We start from the raw sequence: 18,289 nt of genomic DNA on the forward strand, positions 1-18,289 counted from the left end.
TGAAAGTGGACCAGACTGCGTGCTGCGGCTCAAACCATCCTCACCCACTTTCTCTGTGGGGAACAGCCCTGCCCCCTGAGTTGTGGGAGAGGGGGTGAAAGTGCCTTGCAGTGAGATGGGAGCAGCCAGAGGGCATCTCCCTTGGCTGCAGGGGCAGGATGGACCAGGGCCCTCTGGAGTGAGAGATGCTGTGCTCTGGTGTGGTCCTTGCCTGTGGTACTGTACCCCATCTCCCTCTTCTGTTGCCTGCTCCCCCCGAGCTTTAGTGGGAGGCAGAGGGAGTTTCTTCTCGTGAATCCCCACCCTTACTGTGGTACGTTGCTAGCAGGGAAGCTGTGAGCTGAGCCAAGATGGGCAGCTTGGCTGTCCTGCTGTGGTACATCCCTCATGCAGAGGGAAAGAGTCCCTGTCCACACTCCCATGCCTTAGGAAAGACCCCAGAGCCCCCTCCCACCTCCAGCTACACGGTACTAATGTCCTGTCCCCCCCCGCACTGAGGGCAGTCCTGGTCCCCTTGCTCGTACACCTCTCTTGTCTCATCCACACAGCGAGAGATCTGTTCTCTGCCCAGGTCCCTGAGCCTGGGATGCTACGCTCTGGCTTGTCCTTGGGAGGAGGATTTGCTGCTCAACCCTTTCCCTGTGGTTGCACGAGCTATTCTCCTTTATTTTCTCACTGTGAACAGAGCACTGGGGTCTACACTACACTAACTTATTTATTTATTGCTTGTGGGAAGGGGAGGAAGGATAGCAGGAAAGCAGCCTGGAGAGCTGGCAGCCCCCAGCCTACGCATGGGCAGTCTTGGGAGGTTTGTCTTTTCCCCCAGCTCCATCCTCTTGTTCCACTCCTTCCTGCCTTGCCCAGCATACGAATAGTTGTGAACCTGGGAAATCTGCCTCTCTGTGGCCAAAATGAGCCCAGCGTGGCCACAGCACAGCTCTAGTGTGACCACAGGACTCTGACGCTCCGGTCCCTGGCGTGCCTGTCCCAGCAGCAGGGATGGGGCGGATGCAGGAGGGAATAAGAGGGTGCAGAGTGGCACCCTTGAAACTGCAGTCCCAGCCCTGGGTTTAACTCTGCCCTCTTCCACCCCCAGCGCTGCCCTGCACTGAGGCTCTACTCTGGCAGCCAGCAGGCAGGCAGCTTCTCTGTGCTGGTCCTCGACTATAAAGCAGGTCCTTTCAGCACGATGGGAAAGGGACTTGGCTTCTTCCTGGGGAAAGCAGCTTGCGCCCCATGCCCTACTTTGGAAAAACTTCCACAGCTCTACATCATAATGCCATTTCTTTGGCATCTCTGTGTCCCGAGGCCCTGTTTCCCTTCTCCCTAAAACTAAATGCGCCTCTTTTCCCTTCTCCTCTGGCAAAGCTCTAGCTTGGCTTCTTCCTGGCTCCTCCTGGGGCTGGGGAAGGTGGTCCTGTGAATAGGGAATGGCTAAACACGAGTTCCTCTCTCCTCTGCTGATGGCCATGCAGCAACCAGAGAGCAGTGGCTCCCTACTCTCAGCAACAGCAGGACTTGACCCCCTCTGCACCCACTGCAGCGGGCCTGCTGAGTGATGTTCTCCATTCCTCGCCATTCCTCCAGCAAGGCCCTGGTGCGGTGGCTGTGGGAGGGCTGGGTCCGTGGGCATCCCCAGGGCTTGCTGCTTTCTGAATTATTTTTTCAAGAGTAAACATTGCAAAGCTGTTGAGCCTCATGTGTTTCATAGCCAGCCTTGTGCGTGGCCCAGAGCTGGGGTCCTCCCTTCTGGCCACCTGCCTGGAAAGGATAGACCCCTGTTCTGTGGTGTCTCGCTCTGCCCTGTGCACTGCAGAAGTAGCTCGCTGCGGGCACACAGCAGCCATGGGCTCCTGCTCTGCAGCTCCTGTGCCAGCAGAGGTCCTCCCTGCCATGCAGTGCCAAAGTGGCTGGCAGGGGTTTGTGATCTATTTCCTTCTCGAGCTTTGTTACCTTCAGTTCAGCAACTGGTGGAACTCTGACCAACTGCCTAGGGCGTCTTGCTTGGTGTAACCAGCCCTTGTGCCTCCCCCAGCACCTCCAGCCACTATCTTTGGAGAAAGAGCCCTACAGCCCAGGCCTCTGTTCGCTCCCTGGCTCCCAGCTTCGTGTCCTCTTGCAGGATCAACATGGTGAAGTGGCTGCTTGTCCTCATGTGAGGGGCAGTGAGCAACCTACCCTGATGCATGCACCCTTCTGCCCAGCAGTGAGCACCACAGGGCCGAGCTGCATTTCTGGCCTCACTGTTTGGTTTGGGTTTCTTTCCTTGGAGGGAAATGGGTTCTTGGAATAGCAACCCCCTGCCCAAGGTCTCTGCAGAAGGAAGGGGCATCATAGCTGGAGAGGACAGGCCCCCTGCCATCAACCAGCAACAGCTGGAGCTGAGACCTGACATTCCACATCATGCCACACCAGGGCCAGATCCACCCCTACCCTGGCACCTGTCTCGTTCAGCCCCTGACTTATTATTGCTGGGAAGGCAAAGCAAAAGCACTTTCTGCAGCACAGCAGCCTTCGCTCCTCCCTGCAGGGTGGGTGCAGGCAGGGGTGAAGCAAAGCCAAGCGAGGAGCAAGCTCAGTCCTGCCATGAGAAAAATAGCCACAGAGCCTCTGGGTCAGCCCTGTGTGGGTGACTTGAAGGAAGCCCAAGGGATTTCTCCAAATTTCTGCCCCCACGGGGCAGAGAGGGCTAGGAGTGCACCTGTTCCTGGGCAGAAGCCACAGGACCTGCGCCACAGGAGAGCGTTGGCCACCAGCACACCTGGCCACAACCTGCATCCCATACCAGCTGCTTCCTGCTCCCCTGCCAGGTCCCTGCAGCCAGGCTGGGCTTCTTCCTAGGCAGCTGCCACCCCTTTCCTGGGACCAGGCGTAGCTTTCTGGGAGACACCCCTTTGCCAGAGGCCTTTCTCTCAGCCCCAGGGGCTTTGCTTGGCGGTGCTGGAGCAGGCTCTCACTAAAAGCAGGTTAACCCCCTCTGTCAGACCACTGGAAAGCTGTGGCTCATCCTCATGGGTGACAGTGATGCCAAGGTTCATTGCCTGGAAGAGCTCAGTCCCAGGGAGCTTGTTAGAGGGGCCCAGTCCCTCCCCATCATTCCCTTCCTTGGGATCCTGCTCAATTTCCAGCTCAGCCGGCAGGTGCTGGAGCATCCCTGGGTGTCTGGGAGCTGGTTAGGAGACTGAGCCATCTCCTGCTCTCCCTGGGAAGCCCGAACCATCAGCCCCCACAGCTCAGCCCCGTGTGGCACCAGCTTGCTGTGCTGCCCAGATCGCTGGTGCCCAGATCTCTGGTTCCCAGGTCTCACCCGGCCCTACGCAGCTGCCCACAGCCTGGCCTCCCTGGCTTTGTGCAGCCGCACAAAGGAGAACCTGTCCGGGCTGCTCTGTATCCCAGGAGCTGGCTGATAATTAAACAAAAGCAAAATAGCCTAGGCATGAAATTTGACCTTTCCAAAGCTTGGGGGGAGGGGAATTTTGCATCATTTCTGGTGGTGGTTATTTTTGTGCATTATGCTTGTTTGGCAGGGAGCTGGAGTCGCGATGCTCTGATGATGGGCTGGGATGTGGGAGACAAGGTCTAGGCTGACACTTCCCATGGTACATTTGTCCCTCGTTGCCCCACAGATGGAGGGAAGCACCTTCCAGCTGGCATTCTCCAGATAACAGACATGGTCCTCTTGGATGGAGGTATCTCAGCGCTGGAGGGATGCCAGTGCCTAGGGCGCGCCGCGTCCATGTGTGGGAGAGAGGCAAAGATGCTGCTCCCAAGCCACCTGCACAACTCGGGGGGGGGGGGGGCTGATCTCCAATTTTCAGCACCCTCTGCTTTATAAAGAACCTTGCAACACCAAGAGGTGCCCAACTCACTCACAGGAAGGGGCTTCCCTCCTTGGCCCCAGCTGCAGAGGTCCCTCACCTGCACCCAGCCCAGCCCCAGCCCTTGCTGTGCCTTCTGGTGCAGGGCTGCCACCTCCTGTGCCCGTACCCAACAAAGCCCAGCAGTGAATTAATCTTCAACTGGGTACCCTGCATTGTTGTTGTGACCATTATTGTGCTGTGTCCTGCCCAGTGCAGTGTTAATGATTAACATCCCAGGTGCACTGTCAGCTCCTGCCTGCTGCCTTTTGAATAGCCCTTCCATCACCTCAGGTGATAGTCCAACAAATAACCTGGGCACGGTCCTGCCCAGAAAGCACCCTTGGAACTTAGGTGGGTGCACAGGAAGGTTTATATCTGGGGCAGAGAGGAGGAAGAGAAGGGGAGCCAGGGAGGAAGGCTGTGCCGGGAAAGGGCGCATTGCCTCACTTCTTCCCCCAGGGCCAGCCTGTGCCCTTCAAGGATGTCCTTTCCTCCCTGATCCGGGAATGTCCTGGCCAGGCTGTTATGGCAGGCGGGGGAAAATCCCCCGCAGCAGGCACTCCTTGGGTGGCTGATGCCGGATAAGTTTGCTTTTACTTCCCATTCCCTTTATCAGTGCAAGCCCTAAGAACTGTGATTCCTCCTCCCACTGATGAGGACTCTGTGTCCCACCAAAGTTAATTCCCAGGAGGGAGGGGCAGCTCATGTCCTAACGTTCTAAGCAAAGCCCGCTCCCCTGACAGGCAGGGGTTTGCCTGCTGTGCCCTGGAGCAGATGATGCCAGTAGCAAACCCACCCTGCAGATGTCCTGGGACTTGGACCCGTGCCTGGCACCCATCACAAAGGGGAAACACATAAAACAGCACCCCATGGGGTTGCTGGAGAGTGAAATGCAGGTATCTGACTTCCCCAAATGGGCTGGGGCTCCAGCCCCTCGTGCTCCCCACTCTGTGCCCGCAGGGATGCAAAATACGTTATCCCGTGGGAGGCTGTGGGATCCACCCTACCCAACCCATGTGCTGGCTCCTTCCTTATGGCTCAGCCTTGAGCCACCCTGTTCCCCAGGCAGGGGGGAATTCCCCACGTGGGCTCTGACGGTGTTTGTTTTCCTATGGGGAGAAGGTCCAGAGCTGCTGCAGGGCAGAGAATATGGTGGCATTGGGCTGGTCCCCATCACATGGGGGTTTGTGGGGCCACAGAAGACAGGATGAGGCTGGAGATGCCACACTGTCCACAGGAATAGGCAAGGATCTTTGCACTCCCCTCTTTCCCTGCACAAAGCCAACTCCAGAGCACTGGGACCATCTCCTGCTTCCTGAGCCTGGTCCTGATGGTGAACCCAATTCTGCTGCCCAGCAGCTACCCACACGACTGGGTTTCTCCCCCTGCCATACTCGTCACCTCCCAAGCCGAGAGAGAGGAGCAAACCCAACCAAGGAGAAAAGCAAAGCCTGCTCTGGGCACAGCCATGCTGCCGTTCGCTCCCGCTGGCTCTGCCCATCCTGGAGGCTTTCTGCCCATCCTGGAGGCTTTCTGCCCATGCCAACGCAGGGATTGCTGCCCACGGCAGGTGGCACAGCCTACGGCCAGGGAGCACCAAGGGGTGCATGGCTGGAGGCAGCAGTGACCCGGGCTCCGGCAGGCGGCAGGGCGCTGCCCGCAGTCCCTGCCAGAGGAACTTTACCCTCCTGATCTCCCCCACCCTGTGCCACAAGCGGAAAAGTAACCTCCATCCCAGCAGACACACCCTGGCAGTGGCTTGGGCACCTCGAGCCCCAGGACGCCTTCCCGGGGGCAATAAGGAAGTTTTTGTTTGCAGTAACGTGGCCTCAGGGACATTTCAGCCTCACACTCTTGACAGAACAACTGCCAGCTTTTGGGGTGCTGCCAATCTAAGGGTCACAAAGTGTAGAGATGCCTGGTGGTACCCAGACAGGTTGGTGGGGATGGGGTGATGGGATGGGGTGTGTCCTGGGGCTGGTGGGGGCCCAGCTGGGATGGAATCTCCTTTGGGAAGCCCAGAAGCTCCAGCAGTGCCTGGGCGGTGGGAGGCAGAGAGCAGGGGCACAGTGGAAGCACCAGCCTGGCTTACACTCCGCTGCTGCCCTTCGTCTGCCAGGGGAGCCAAGAGCTGGGAAGAGCAACCCCGAGGAATCGCATCCGGGAAGAGAAACTGGTCCTTCGAGTTTTCCCAGCAGGTGGATGGCGAGAAACCAAGCCAGTAGTTGCGGAGTTATTGCCCAAACAGAGCACCACAGAAGCTGCCTGCCTCGTCCCGAAAAAACTCTGCAGCAGGGAGGAAGTGCAAAGCCGGGAGGGAGAGGTGCAAAGCCCGATCCCTCTGGGTCATCGCCCCTACGCCGCTCCACCCTGTGGGGGTGATGGCAAAAGGAGCCAACTTTGCAAGACAGATTGAAAAAGAGGGAGCAGAGAGGGACACGGCCAAGCCAAGGGTGCCCAGCGGTGCCCAGCTCGGTGCCAACTGGCACTGCTTGGTGCTGTTTGGCACCAACATGGCGCCCAGGAACCACAACACCTCCAGGAAGCGTTTTGGGCAGCAATGGGATCCAGGCAGCTCCCACATGCTCAGAGAGGGAAACAAAGAGGAATAAAAGTCTTGACGTCACTAATGAGGTTACCCATTTATGGTGGAACCAGGACCTTCACCTATCCAGCAAAGAGGAGGAAGAGGAGGCCGTTTTCTGACAGCGTCACCCCACGCCTCACCATGGGGCAGGGCCGGAACCTGTGTCCCCATGGCTGAGTCACCCAGGGGTGGGGGAGCAGGTCCCATTGCCACCCTGCTGCTCCTGCCTGTGTGCTGGAAGGCACCGGGGACGTGCAGTACAGCCCTGTACCCGGTGCAGGACCTGATAAGTGGGTGCCATGGCAGGCACAGAGCAAAGCGGAGCACGGGGAGGCTGTTTGCACACTGGCCGCCTGCCTCGCTGCTAATCACCCTGTCCTTCACCACCACCTCCCTCCTGCTCTGCCCCACAGCCAGGGAAGTAGGGAGCCTCGTGTCAAAAATAGGGTGAAGGAGCCCTCGACAGCACCCACCCCCCCCCCAAACTATCCGCCTTGAACTCACTTTTGAAATGGGGAAACTGAGGCACAGTGAGTGGTATGGTTTGGCTTGATGATCTCAAAGATCCTTTCTAACCTAGTGATTCTATGATGCTCAAGGTGGGGTAACCAGCTGGCAATGAAGCCAGGGAGGGGACAATGCTGGGGAAAGGAGGTGGCTTGAAACCCTTGCAGCCCGCTCATGACCCCCCACAATCCCCACACATTGAAGGTGCATCACATGGGTGGTGGGGGATGGAGGTGCTTGGAGATGGGGCTGGCAGGACACCCTCACCACGCAATTTGGGTTTCCCGGAGCTAATGGGGACACCAGTACAACCACCTCAGAGCCAGCCCTGCCTTCCAAAGTGAGCTGTTCCTTGGTCCATGAACCACCAGCAGCAGCAGCTGGCACAGAGGGCAGAGCAGGTTTGCGAGGCTAATGGCACATCCTGTTCCCCGGCTGTTGTGCAAACACCAAACTGCTCGTTTCCAAGCACCTGAGCAGGTGAGGGAGGGCAGGCAGGGCTGGACTGCCCGCATGGGGCTGTGGGGCAGGGAGGAAGGCAAGGCAGCCTCTCATCTCTTTATTGAGGGCAGCACCCAGACCAACTCCAGAAAATAATTTGTATCCAAGATGAAAAATTTATTTGTTTCTCTTTACAGCATGGAGAGGGGCTCAGCCATGAAATGACAAGGGGTATGGGGCAGCTCCGGCCACCGCGGGGCCAGGGACCAACAGGGCTCTCTTCATGCCAGGGCAGGGCAGAGACCATCCAGCGCCTCTTTTAGGGGACAACACGGTGACAGCTGGCAAAAAAGGGAGTGTAGGGGTAGATACATCCACATGTGAGGGTGTAGTTACCACCTACAACGCCCTGGCTGGCCACCAGCCCCAGATCCATGGAGCAATGCAAGAAGGCACGGGGCAGCCCCGATGCCAGCCCCCTGCCCTGCCAGCCCCCTGCATAGGGACACCTTGGGGACAGCAGGGGAGAGGTGCAGGACGCGCCTGCAAGGGTTTAATCAAGACATCGCAGTGCCACTGCTGGATCAGCAGCCCTGATCAGCCCCTGTGCTGCATTATGTCCCAGACAGACCAAGCAGCTTCTGCCTCTGCCCCCTTCAACCCACCCCCCTCAAATCTCTATATACAGACTCAGCGTGCCTTATCGGTACAAAAATATACACATAAACTCTACAGATCCCAGCTCAGTAGATCAAAATCCAGCTATAATTCACAGTGCATAGGACAGCAACAGGTCCAGGGAGCGATGGGGTCCCCTCACGCCGAAAGCCATGGGTGCACCCCGGCATGATGGGGGGGGCAAATCATCCTCCTGCCTCGTGGGGTCATTTCTGGTCCAGGTGGCAGTAGAGGTACATGGACACCGCCATGGCCGCGATCTGGGGGTGACAAGAGGCAAGTCAGCCCCCTAAGCATCCGTTCCCCCCAGCACAGGTTTGGGTCGCAGCCCATAGCATCCATTCCCAGCGCACTCAGGGAGAGCTGGGTGTGCCCAGGGATCAAGGCTCAGTAGCCACCCCGGGGCAGATGGTGGTCTGTGGGGCTGTACCCACCACCACCACCCACCCTGTAGCCGCCTGACCACTCGCTGTTTACCTCCAGGCAGAAGGAAGAGGCAGCACAGAGATGCTCAGGCACTCACCTCCAAGGCAGCAATGCCAGCTGCCACGCCACCCACCACTCCTGCGTTAGTCCTGATTTCTTCCAAGATCTGTTCAAAACAACCCTGCAGGAAGAAACCACACAGGTGAGGGCAAGCTAGGGGCAGCGATCCCCCAACTTCTGGGGAACAGCATCTCCATAAAGGGAGGTATGATTCTCCAGCCCAGAGCCATGGAGAGGTCTGGGTCTTCAGGGGGCAACTCAGCCACTTCTCAGGCCAAGGCACAGATTTGGGGTGGGAGAGCGTCGGGGAAGAGGCAAGGAAATCACCCAAAAAGGCAGAGTGGTGCCTGGGTTCATGCTCAGGTCCAAGCTTGCCACCCTGCTGCAGAACTCGCTTTAGAACGGAGCAACGGTAGCAGCTTTGCTTGTCTCCACTAAGGAAAAGCCAAAGCCACCACAGCATCTCCCAGGACTTAAAGCCCATGGAATCACCACGTCCAGAGCCGGTGTTGGAGCTACAGGACAGGTCCCCCTCCCCACGCCAGAGCACACACCAAACCAGGATCTGCCAGAAGGCAAGAGCTGCTGATGCATCTGTACCGTGACAGCCATTTCTGCGGCGAGTGTTTCGTTGCAGGGCTGTTCATCCTTACAGCAGGGCGCCGGGTAGGTTTCATGTTCCTTATACCAGGGTGAGTCAGTGAAGTCTGTGTAGTTATTCAGGCCACAGCAATGGACCTAAGACGGAAAGAGAGGAAGGGAAGGGATGGTGAGAGCGTCCTGCAGGTCTCCATCTTGGGTCAGACATGGTTTGGACCCTGCTGCCCCATGGAAGGGGTCACCCATCTCAATCCAGCTCTCAGGGAATTCTCAGGCACCTTCTTGGGAGCAGGATTTTGCCCCACACCCCAGCAGGTACAGCTCTCACCCCAGCAACGGAACCACTAGATCCCAAGCAGGTAGGTCCCAGGCACCTGGGAGGCTGATGGGGTGGCAATAGCACTGCACATCCAAGACTGCAATGATGTCCCCATCCCCATCCTCCTGGCCCACCCAGGTGTGCACCACCCTGCCTGTGCTGGGAACATCCTGACCCACAGATGGGTGTCCCAGGGCTCAGCGCACCTCCTTCATGGTGACATTCCAGATGTGTGTGAGACTCTTATCTGACCCATACTTTTCCTTCAGGATAGGGGTCACCACGGCTGTCAGCAGTGTCTCTGCCTGGAAGAAGAGGCAGAGAAACACCATCAGAGAAGATCCTGGAGAGCACCACAGAGCCAAGAGCCCTCATTCTGATCTCAGCCCATGGGAGGAGGCCAACCAAACCCAGCATGGCCAGGAGCATGTCACATCACATCCCTTCAACCCACATACAGTTTGCCCACTAACCAATGCTTTAGAGCGCCAAGGCTACTTATGACCAGTGAGTCATCTGATAAGCAGTGTAACTGAGGGAGCAGGAATGACGCTTGCCCTGCGGTTGACTTCTCCTGTGCCTAATGAGGCAAAGTCCATAAGGGTGAGAGCAGTCACCTTTCTCCCCAGGTGGTTTCTCAGGTGCCTAATAAAGGGTTGAGTTTGCTCAGCGTGAAGCATTAGGGACTTCCTCTCCTGTGTGGCTTCTACCATCAAAGGTGAAGAGGTGTCAAGCCTCAACTGATACTGGACTACCGGGTTTGAAAGAAACAAGTGGTGAAACTTGCACCAAAACCTCATTTTTCTTTTCATTTCTGTGTTCCCTCCACCCTCACCCCAGCTAGACCACCCATGTAACTGGTGCCAGAAGAGACCAGCAGTTCTTCCTCCTACAGCAGTAACCACCTCTCAGCTTCTCCATCCGTGGGCAGCACTGCCAGCCTCTGAAGTCTCCTGTTTTCCCAAGGGGTAGGACAGGTCCCAGATTAGCCCAACCCAAGATTCAGATATGCCACTCACAAGACCTGTGTAGACCAGAGCCACCACAGCAGCAGCAACTTCAGCAATGAAGATGATCAGCACCACTGAGAAGAACTAGAATAGAGGATGGGGAAGAGTGTCAAAGCAACAGCCATAGTCCACAGGTCTCCCAGGAACCCATCTGCTTCCCAAGGGCCACAGAACTCTACCTCAGAGCTCAAGTCCCATCTCATTGCCTTCAGCTTTGCTCCAAAGAAGAAGCAGCACAAACTTGGAGCCCTCTAACCATCTGCATGGGGCTGACATATTCTAAGAGAGACCTCTCCTCAGCAGCAGCTTTTGCTTCCTTTCTCCCTTGCCTAGGGCAGACTTTTGGTCCAGTACTGCCTTTCCAAGGCCCACCCAGCCTTCCACCACTTGGGAACATCTCCACAAAGAAATCTGTCCCTCGGAATTGCCGCACCAGAGACCCAGCTCAAATGATGCTTGATAAGGAGATACATCAGTTCCATACCATCATCAGGAGACACTTGCTCTCCTTCTGGGCACCGCAGCACCCGAGGAAGCCGATCACCAACAGGATGGCACCAATGACGATGAGGAAATAGCTCACATTCACAACCTGCAGGACGCTGGAGGAGAGCGCCCCAAAAATGTCCAGGAATGACTGTCCATCCACTGAGACCCAGATGCCAACTCCCAGGAGGGTCCCGCCACCAAGCTGAGAGGAGAAAGACAATGTCAGCTCCCAGGCAGGCAGAGACCTGCAGTTTGGGAAAGTTCTGTCACAGGTATTTCTTCCCCCTAAAAGTTTTCACCGTATCAAAGCAAGACTTTGTGGCCACTGAGGGCGGCTCACAGTGTTGACACCTTACGCTTGGGGTGGCCAAATGGGTCGCTGCCCCGAGACATACCCACAACCAGTACAATCCCGGCTGCAGTGTCACAGCTACACCCTCCTGCAGCTCAAAGGGTTTCGGTGCTAACAGTGGGGCAGAAACTCCCATGCGTCAGCCAAGCCAGCGGTGACACCAGCCTTCCCCCAGAGGGGCGCATGTGGCCAACTCGGCTATTGGCCATCATCACGCTGCCACAAGCTCCTCCATCTGGGGCAGCTGCCCACCCACCCAGGGGAGCAGCCGAGCAGCCTCTGGCCCCAGGCACTCACACATTGCCACAAGGGCAGCTCAGGGCTCCCTGCAGCCTGCCCCAGCCCTATCCTTCACACGCTCAACCTTCTCCGTCAGCCCCAAGTCCTGGAGGAGCTTTAAGGAGGGAGATTTTCACCAGGGCGAGCCTGGAGGCTCTGCACCCCCCTTTCCCAAGGCTATATTCCACCACACCCCCTTCCAGGTGGCTCCATTGCTCCTGCGGAGCCAGGGTAGCTCTCCGGAGCTCCCCCACCCTTTGCCCTGGGTGGGAGCAGAGGCTGTGTGGGCTCTGGAGTCCCCCAGCATCTGAGACCCCCAGCACTACAGGTCGTTTTCACACACATGGGCTGGTCCCCCAAGAGATGGGGTCCCCCGAGCCCAAGCAGGGACTCAACAAACCCCCGTGCTGATGCACAGCACCTCTCTCCAGAGCTTCAGCCCACGGAGGGACACGGTGGCTGATGCAACAGCCACTGTCCCCAGCGGTCCCCTGGGCTTTGGCTGGGGGGACTGGAGCTGGACACACCACTGGAGTGAGAGACCCCTGCAAGCTCAGGGCTTTAGTTCTCAGCTTGGGGCCAGAGACCAGATCTCGCACCCTATCGGGGTCCCAGGAGTGCGATTCCCACCTGCACCCAACTGCCCACGTCCCCCACGCCGTCCCCCCAAGAAGGGGACACGGAGGGGCCGGAGATCCCACGGGAACAGGGTTTGCCTTCCCCATGCCCTCTTAGGGACCTCCCCAGGAGCTGCTCCTGCAGATCCCAGTCCCTCATCCCAGCTTCCCGGGGAAGACCAGGGGGCTTCCAGGCTTCTGCACCCCGGGCAGAGACAGCAGCTGGGGGGCACTTACGAAGATGGCCAGGTTGAAGAGGATCATCATAACCTTGATAAAGGTGAAGCACCCCATCTTTGCACCTGGGGAGAGCAGAGAGGTCATCAGAGGGAGCCCTCACCTGCTGCCGGGGGGCTCCCCTCGGGCAGAGGAGAGGGGGAACCCCACGGATTCCATTCCCCCTGACTCCATCCCAGCCTACCTGAGCGGAGAGCAGGTCCCACAGCCCCGACCCAGCTCGCTCTGCCGCCCCCGCCCCGCCGCTGCCGCCCTTTAAGCGGGCGGGACCCTCCCCCCCACACACCCCGCCCGGGTTCACCGGGGCCACCCCTTGTGGGTGGCGATGCCACTCGTGTCCCCTGGTGGCTTACTGCCCTCTGCCGCCCGAGCCGCCTGCCCCCGGGGCTCAGGAGCAGCCCGCGCCCGTCACCGTGGCCTCTGGGCGTGGGATGAGGAACGGGATGTCACCGCCAGCCAACAGCCCCCCTCGCATATCCCCTGCCTGTTGTCCCCACGGAGCAGGAGGTTGGGAGCCACAAGGCTTTGTGGGGCATCTCTCCTAAGGGGGCTTCACCCACAGATTTCATCCCCAGATGCAGCATCTCTGCTCCAAAACTGCCTCCTCTGCGGGATGGGGAGGCTCCATCCGGACCGAGGGACACGGGAGGACCACCATCCCATGGACAACACTCCCGTGCCAGCCAGCTCGCCCTGCTTCACCACCACAGCCCTTAGCCGCGATCAAAACCATGCACAGGACAGGCAGGAGATGCCATGGAGAATTCCAGCCCAGGGATGCTCTGGGTCCTCGCTCTCCTCATGAGCATCTGCCCAGAAATGTTCTCCAGACCAGAGATAAGGGCTGAGCACCCCATAATACAGTGCAGGGTGATGCTGTCAGAGCTCCCGCATGCAGTGATGCTCCTTAAAAATTAACGAGCCATCATTTAAAAGGTAATGGGCCAGAGAACTTGGAGAGGGCTGGCAGGGCTCATAGGGAAAGGGCCAAGCTCAGCCGCAGCAGGGACACGCACGTCACCAGCCCACGGCAACAGCAGCAGCAGGGACATGCATGAAGAATATCAGTTCTCAGCTCCTTTCCAGCTGGGGGACACCCACGCTGGAGGTGCCTCTGCCCTGAGGTGGTTTGTGCCTCCATGAACCTCAGGACAGACAAGCTCTCCAAAAAATGTGATTGTTCTTGAGGCACAGCTTCACCACCACAGCCCTTAGCCATGATCAAAACCACGCACAGGACAGGCAGGAGATGCCATGGAGAATTCCAGCCCAGGGGTGTTCTGGGTCCTCAACTCTCCTCATGAGCATCTGCCCAGAAACGTTCTCCAGATCAGAGATAAGGGCTGAGCACTCCGTAATACAGTGCAGGGTGATGCTGCTCCAGTGCAGATCTCGGCAGCAGTGCTGGACATCATGCTTGGGATTTTCCAGCGGCAGACAGCCCTACAGTCCAAGCCTCCCTGTCTCTGCCACTCACTCCCAGCATGGCCAAGGTTGGGTCACTCCATCTTCCATTGCCCAGGGAAGCTGTGGCTGCCCCATCCCTGGAGGTGTTCAAGGCCAGGTTGGATGGGGCTTTGAGCAGCCTGATCCAGTGGGAGGTGTCCCTGCCCATGGCAGGGCCTTTGGAACTGGATGGACTTTAAGGTCCCTTCCAACCCAGACCATTCTATGATTCCCAGGCAGATTTCATGCCACTCAGAGCCGCTCGGGCAGGGATCTCTCCAAACCCCACATCTCCAGAGGAGGGCACAGGGGAACAGCCGTGCAAGCGGATTTGCAAAGGAAAAGCCAAAGGTGTACAGCCCATCCCTAACTGTTGCGTAGGGAGGCAGATTTTCACCAGCAGAGACACAGCAGGATGACGGCAGGAGAAGACACTGACAGGTGTAACAGATGCCAGCGCCGGAGCAGGTCAGCAGAGACCTGCCATCACCTAAGGGCTGACAAAAGTGATTGTCTTTGGAAAGATGCTTTGAAATGGGGCCGGTTCTCCCAGATCACGGCTGCAGCAGGGAATCAGTGGGAACGCCAGGAGATGCTGCATCCCCAGGCCTGACTGTGGTGGTGGTTCTTGACCGTCCAGCACACCTCTGGGGCTGGGGCTCATGTCAGTCCCCTCCGCAGCACCCACAGGGTCTCCTTTCAGTTTGCCATCAAACCGAGGCATGATGCAGGAGGCCGGGGAGCCCTTGCCCTGCAACAGCAGGCAGCAAACACAGACTCTGGGTGCTTGGCATGTTCTGCCCCATGCCTGAGTTTGCTGTCTACCATACTGAAACCCCGCAGCAAATTCCCTGCCTGGCCATAATGATACATGTCAGCAGCATGAAGTCAGCCCTGTTGGGCTCCAGCCAAAGCCAAGTGGCATTTGGGAGAAGCCTTCAACCCTCCCGGGCACCCTGGGTATTAGTGCAACCGGTGTGGGAGCCAGGTGCTTTAACCCTTTCTGCCTCACTGCCTGTAGCTCAGCCCTTCCCTGTAGCAGCAGTCCATCCCCTGCTGCGATGAAGCCACTCCAAGTGATGGGTTAAACATTCATCCCTTTCCTGCACCCTAAATACGTATGAAGGCTCCGTCACATTGCCCCTCTCCCAAAAGTTGCCCCACTCCAGCCTGACCCTGTTCACTGCACACAATCCCCCCATCCCAAAAAATATTTTGGCAAATATATAAACACTCTCATTCCCGATTATTCCCAGCCATGGGGAAAATCTCACCTTCACAGAACCTGGCGCCACAGCCTGAGGTTTGGCTGCTCCCCAGCGTCACCCATCCGAGCCTGATTAGAGAGCTAGGGCTGGATTTTCTGGATCTCCAGGAAGGCAGAGTCTGACCACAGCAGGACAAGCTGGATGACATTCCCACATCCCTCCTGCCCAGCAGGGCACCACCACCTTCCTGCTGTCTCCATCCCTACATGCAGCCCGGCTGGATCTCAAGCATCCCCATTCCTGAAGCACAGTGATGCTGCTCGAGAGGGCATGGGTACCACAGCTCCTGCCCCACAACCTGGCCATGGGAGGCTGAAAGCACAAAAATGGTCATAAGTGGTCATCCCTGAGGTCCTCTAGGGGAGCAGAGGAGCCAGGCACAGGTCTGATGTCAGGAACTGGGCATGACATCTATGCTGAGCACTCCTCCCTGGGCTTTTCAAGGAAAAGCTGTAAGCTCTACTTCCAGCCTCATGCAGGTTGCCCAGGGAAGTTGTGTCTGCCCCATCCCTGGAGGCATTCAGGGCCAGGTTGGGTGGAGCCTTGAGCAGCCTGATCCAGTGGGAGGTGTTCCTGCCCATGGCAGGGGGTTGAAACTGGATGATCTTTAAGGTCCCTTCCAGCCCAAACTATTTCATGATTCTATGATTTTATGATTCTGTGATTCTATGCCTCTTCCAGCTTGTGTTCACATTTTGAGTGTTCAAGTGCTGACTTCCCACACTGTTGATGATCCTGGGCCTTGGTGTCCTCTAATTAACAACCGGGCTCACTGCTGGCACGGCCTTCTCCATCCCCTTTGACCTCTGCCCTGGGTCCCTCCTACGCAGGGAGAGGTACAGCCCGGCGGGTGCTCCAAGGAGGCATTTCAGAGCAGCCATCCATTCCTCTCTATGGGCAAATTGGCTTGTGATGCTGGCAAAGCACCTGCTTGGAAATAGGTGAGGGGAAACCTAAACTGGTATCTTGCACCCAGTGGGTTGTGGGGCACCCAACAGCCCTCCTACTACCGCGGTTTGCTGGAGCCTGCTCAGCCCACTATATCAATTAGCAAACGCTAATGAGCCTGAGCAATCTGCCAGCAGGCGGGTGCTGAGCCGGGCTGCTTAGCTTAATGCCATCCACAGGGACTCATCTGGGCATGCGGGACATTCTCCCTGTGCCTCAGTTTCCCTCCTGGCAAAGCATCAGGTAATAATCCCCAAGCAGGGGAAGACACAGAGACCGGACCAAGCTTGACAGGATTTCAGTGCCAGCCAGGTAAGCACTTTCAAAGGGTTTTCACATGCATGTTTTGGGCTGGCAGCAACCGTCCAGCTGTCTGTCCAGTCTCCTGGAGCGTGGTGGATGCATGAACACACTGTGATGTACTGGAGGTGAACCCATCTTCAGATTTGCAGGTGGAAGTTCTCAACGTTGCAAATTTGTGCTGAATTCACCACTTCCTCCCTCCTGCTGGGGAGAAATAAAAATCTACCGGAGCCAAAAGTTTTTGACATCTTGGAAATGAAATATTTCCGTTCTCAGCTTCAAAAGGACTCAAAGCATTCTGGCCAGAGAACTGGGGAAATCATTGATCCGCCCACCCTAGGAGGGACCGGAGAGTGAGACCACACTGATTTCCTCGTGTCTGCAGCTCCCGCTTTGAGGGAATCCTCCCCGTTTCTGCGACTGTGTGCCAGACCACAACTTGAGTCCAAAGAAATGAGAGCTGACTTATCTAGTGCCGTGATCTGCGCCACATGGAGCTCTGGGTGTATCTGTGGGGGCAATAAGTGTGGGACTGTAAGCGTGTCCCAGTGGTGCATCCCCCCAGTGGGAATCCCTCGGATAAGAATCCGGCCCTATACCTTATGTAAATTATTTTAATCGTGATGCCATTTCTAGCTGTGTGTTAGTAATGCAATTAAAGAGGGGCTCAATGACATCTTCCTGCCTGTGTATCAGGCTGAGCTTCTTCCCGTGCATTTAACCCCCACGGTGACTCCCCCCGTGCCTGCCCTGCCGCTGGCCACCTGCCAGTACCCCCCCCCCCCAGATAAGGTTTTCTTGCTTCTCACTTGTATCCAGGCGGGTAAATCCCTCACGAATTGATTAATAAGAGCCATGCAGAGGCACCAGCTGTTATCAAGCCCAGCTGAGCGGGTTTGGGGATGCGGAGGGCTGTACCACAGGGTCGTGTAAGGGCAACCCCAAGCACTGATGCTCTGGGGGCTGCTGCAGGCAAGACTTGCCCTGAGAAGCCTTCACTGTCTTCTTGCCATCATCTCGCTGATGAGGACGGCCAGGGCCCCCTGGTTAATGGAGATTTCTCCCACCACAGGCTGGGCTGTGGGACCTGTTGAGGGGCCATCAGTGCCTGGTGCTGTGCCAGGCTGCTCTGCACAGCAGTCTCTCCTCCGGCATTCCCTCTGGCACGCTGTGAACCTCAAACCCTGCAGAGAGGTGCAGAAAGAAGCCCAGTGCCAGCCCCGAGCAGTGCCCTGAGCTTTTCCTTATGTTCCTCAAGCCTTTTCCAGCGCCTCTCTCCCCAGTTTAGGGTATCCCAGCCCAGCTGGGCAGGCTGGCAGCGGTGGCAGAGAGTGGTTGTAGAAGCGAGCAGCTCTGGCTGCCTGCAGGCACTGGGAAGTTGTTTGAAGAAACAGTTGGCTCTTCCTAAACCAAACCCCACAGAGGCCAGAGCTCAATCCTGAGCACCCTGGGAGGAAAAGCAAAAGAATAGGGAGTTCTCCTGATCTCAAAGAGAAGAAATGCAAAACATGGCCCCCTCCAAAGGGGAGGAAAGAGAGATGAAATCAAAAAAGCTGACTCTGAAATGTCAGCAGAAATCAAACATCGTTTCTCTCTGATTTTTCCAGCTGGGAAGGGCTCAGCACAGCTTTACAGCCTCACTCACTCCAGTCGGGCACGTTAACAACTCTATTTATGCTCTATTTCTTCACAGCTGTGTGGCAAACTTCCTCTGGCCACTGCTGGAAAGTATGGGGTGAGCATGGCCATCATATCTCAGGGCTGGGCAGGATGGTGCTGAGCTGCCCCTGAAGCAAGAAGAGGAGAAGCAGAGCTGCCCCTGCTGCTTTGGGAAGGACAGGACAGGCATCTGGGTGGATGCT

The 18,289-nt window shown here is 57.2% G+C and overlaps 1 protein-coding gene across 1 annotated transcript; it reads right to left on the bottom strand.

Moving 5' to 3' along the window:
* Nucleotides 1–7,551: 7,551 nt before the first annotated feature.
* Nucleotides 7,552–12,702, bottom strand: TSPAN1 (tetraspanin 1). Its single transcript, XM_009561936.2, has 8 exons — nucleotides 12,647–12,702; nucleotides 12,463–12,527; nucleotides 10,973–11,179; nucleotides 10,498–10,572; nucleotides 9,685–9,783; nucleotides 9,160–9,297; nucleotides 8,597–8,680; nucleotides 7,552–8,333 (listed from the first exon to the last, which is right to left on the bottom strand). Exons 2-8 carry the CDS (start codon nucleotides 12,517–12,519, stop codon nucleotides 8,280–8,282), a joined length of 714 nt encoding a protein of 237 aa, XP_009560231.1. The 5' UTR covers nucleotides 12,520–12,527; nucleotides 12,647–12,702; the 3' UTR covers nucleotides 7,552–8,279.
* Between the last annotated feature and the right edge of the window lie 5,587 nt (nucleotides 12,703–18,289).

Source organism: Cuculus canorus, chromosome 8, assembly GCF_017976375.1.
Source record: "Cuculus canorus isolate bCucCan1 chromosome 8, bCucCan1.pri, whole genome shotgun sequence".
NCBI classification, from domain to species: Eukaryota; Metazoa; Chordata; class Aves; order Cuculiformes; family Cuculidae; genus Cuculus; species Cuculus canorus.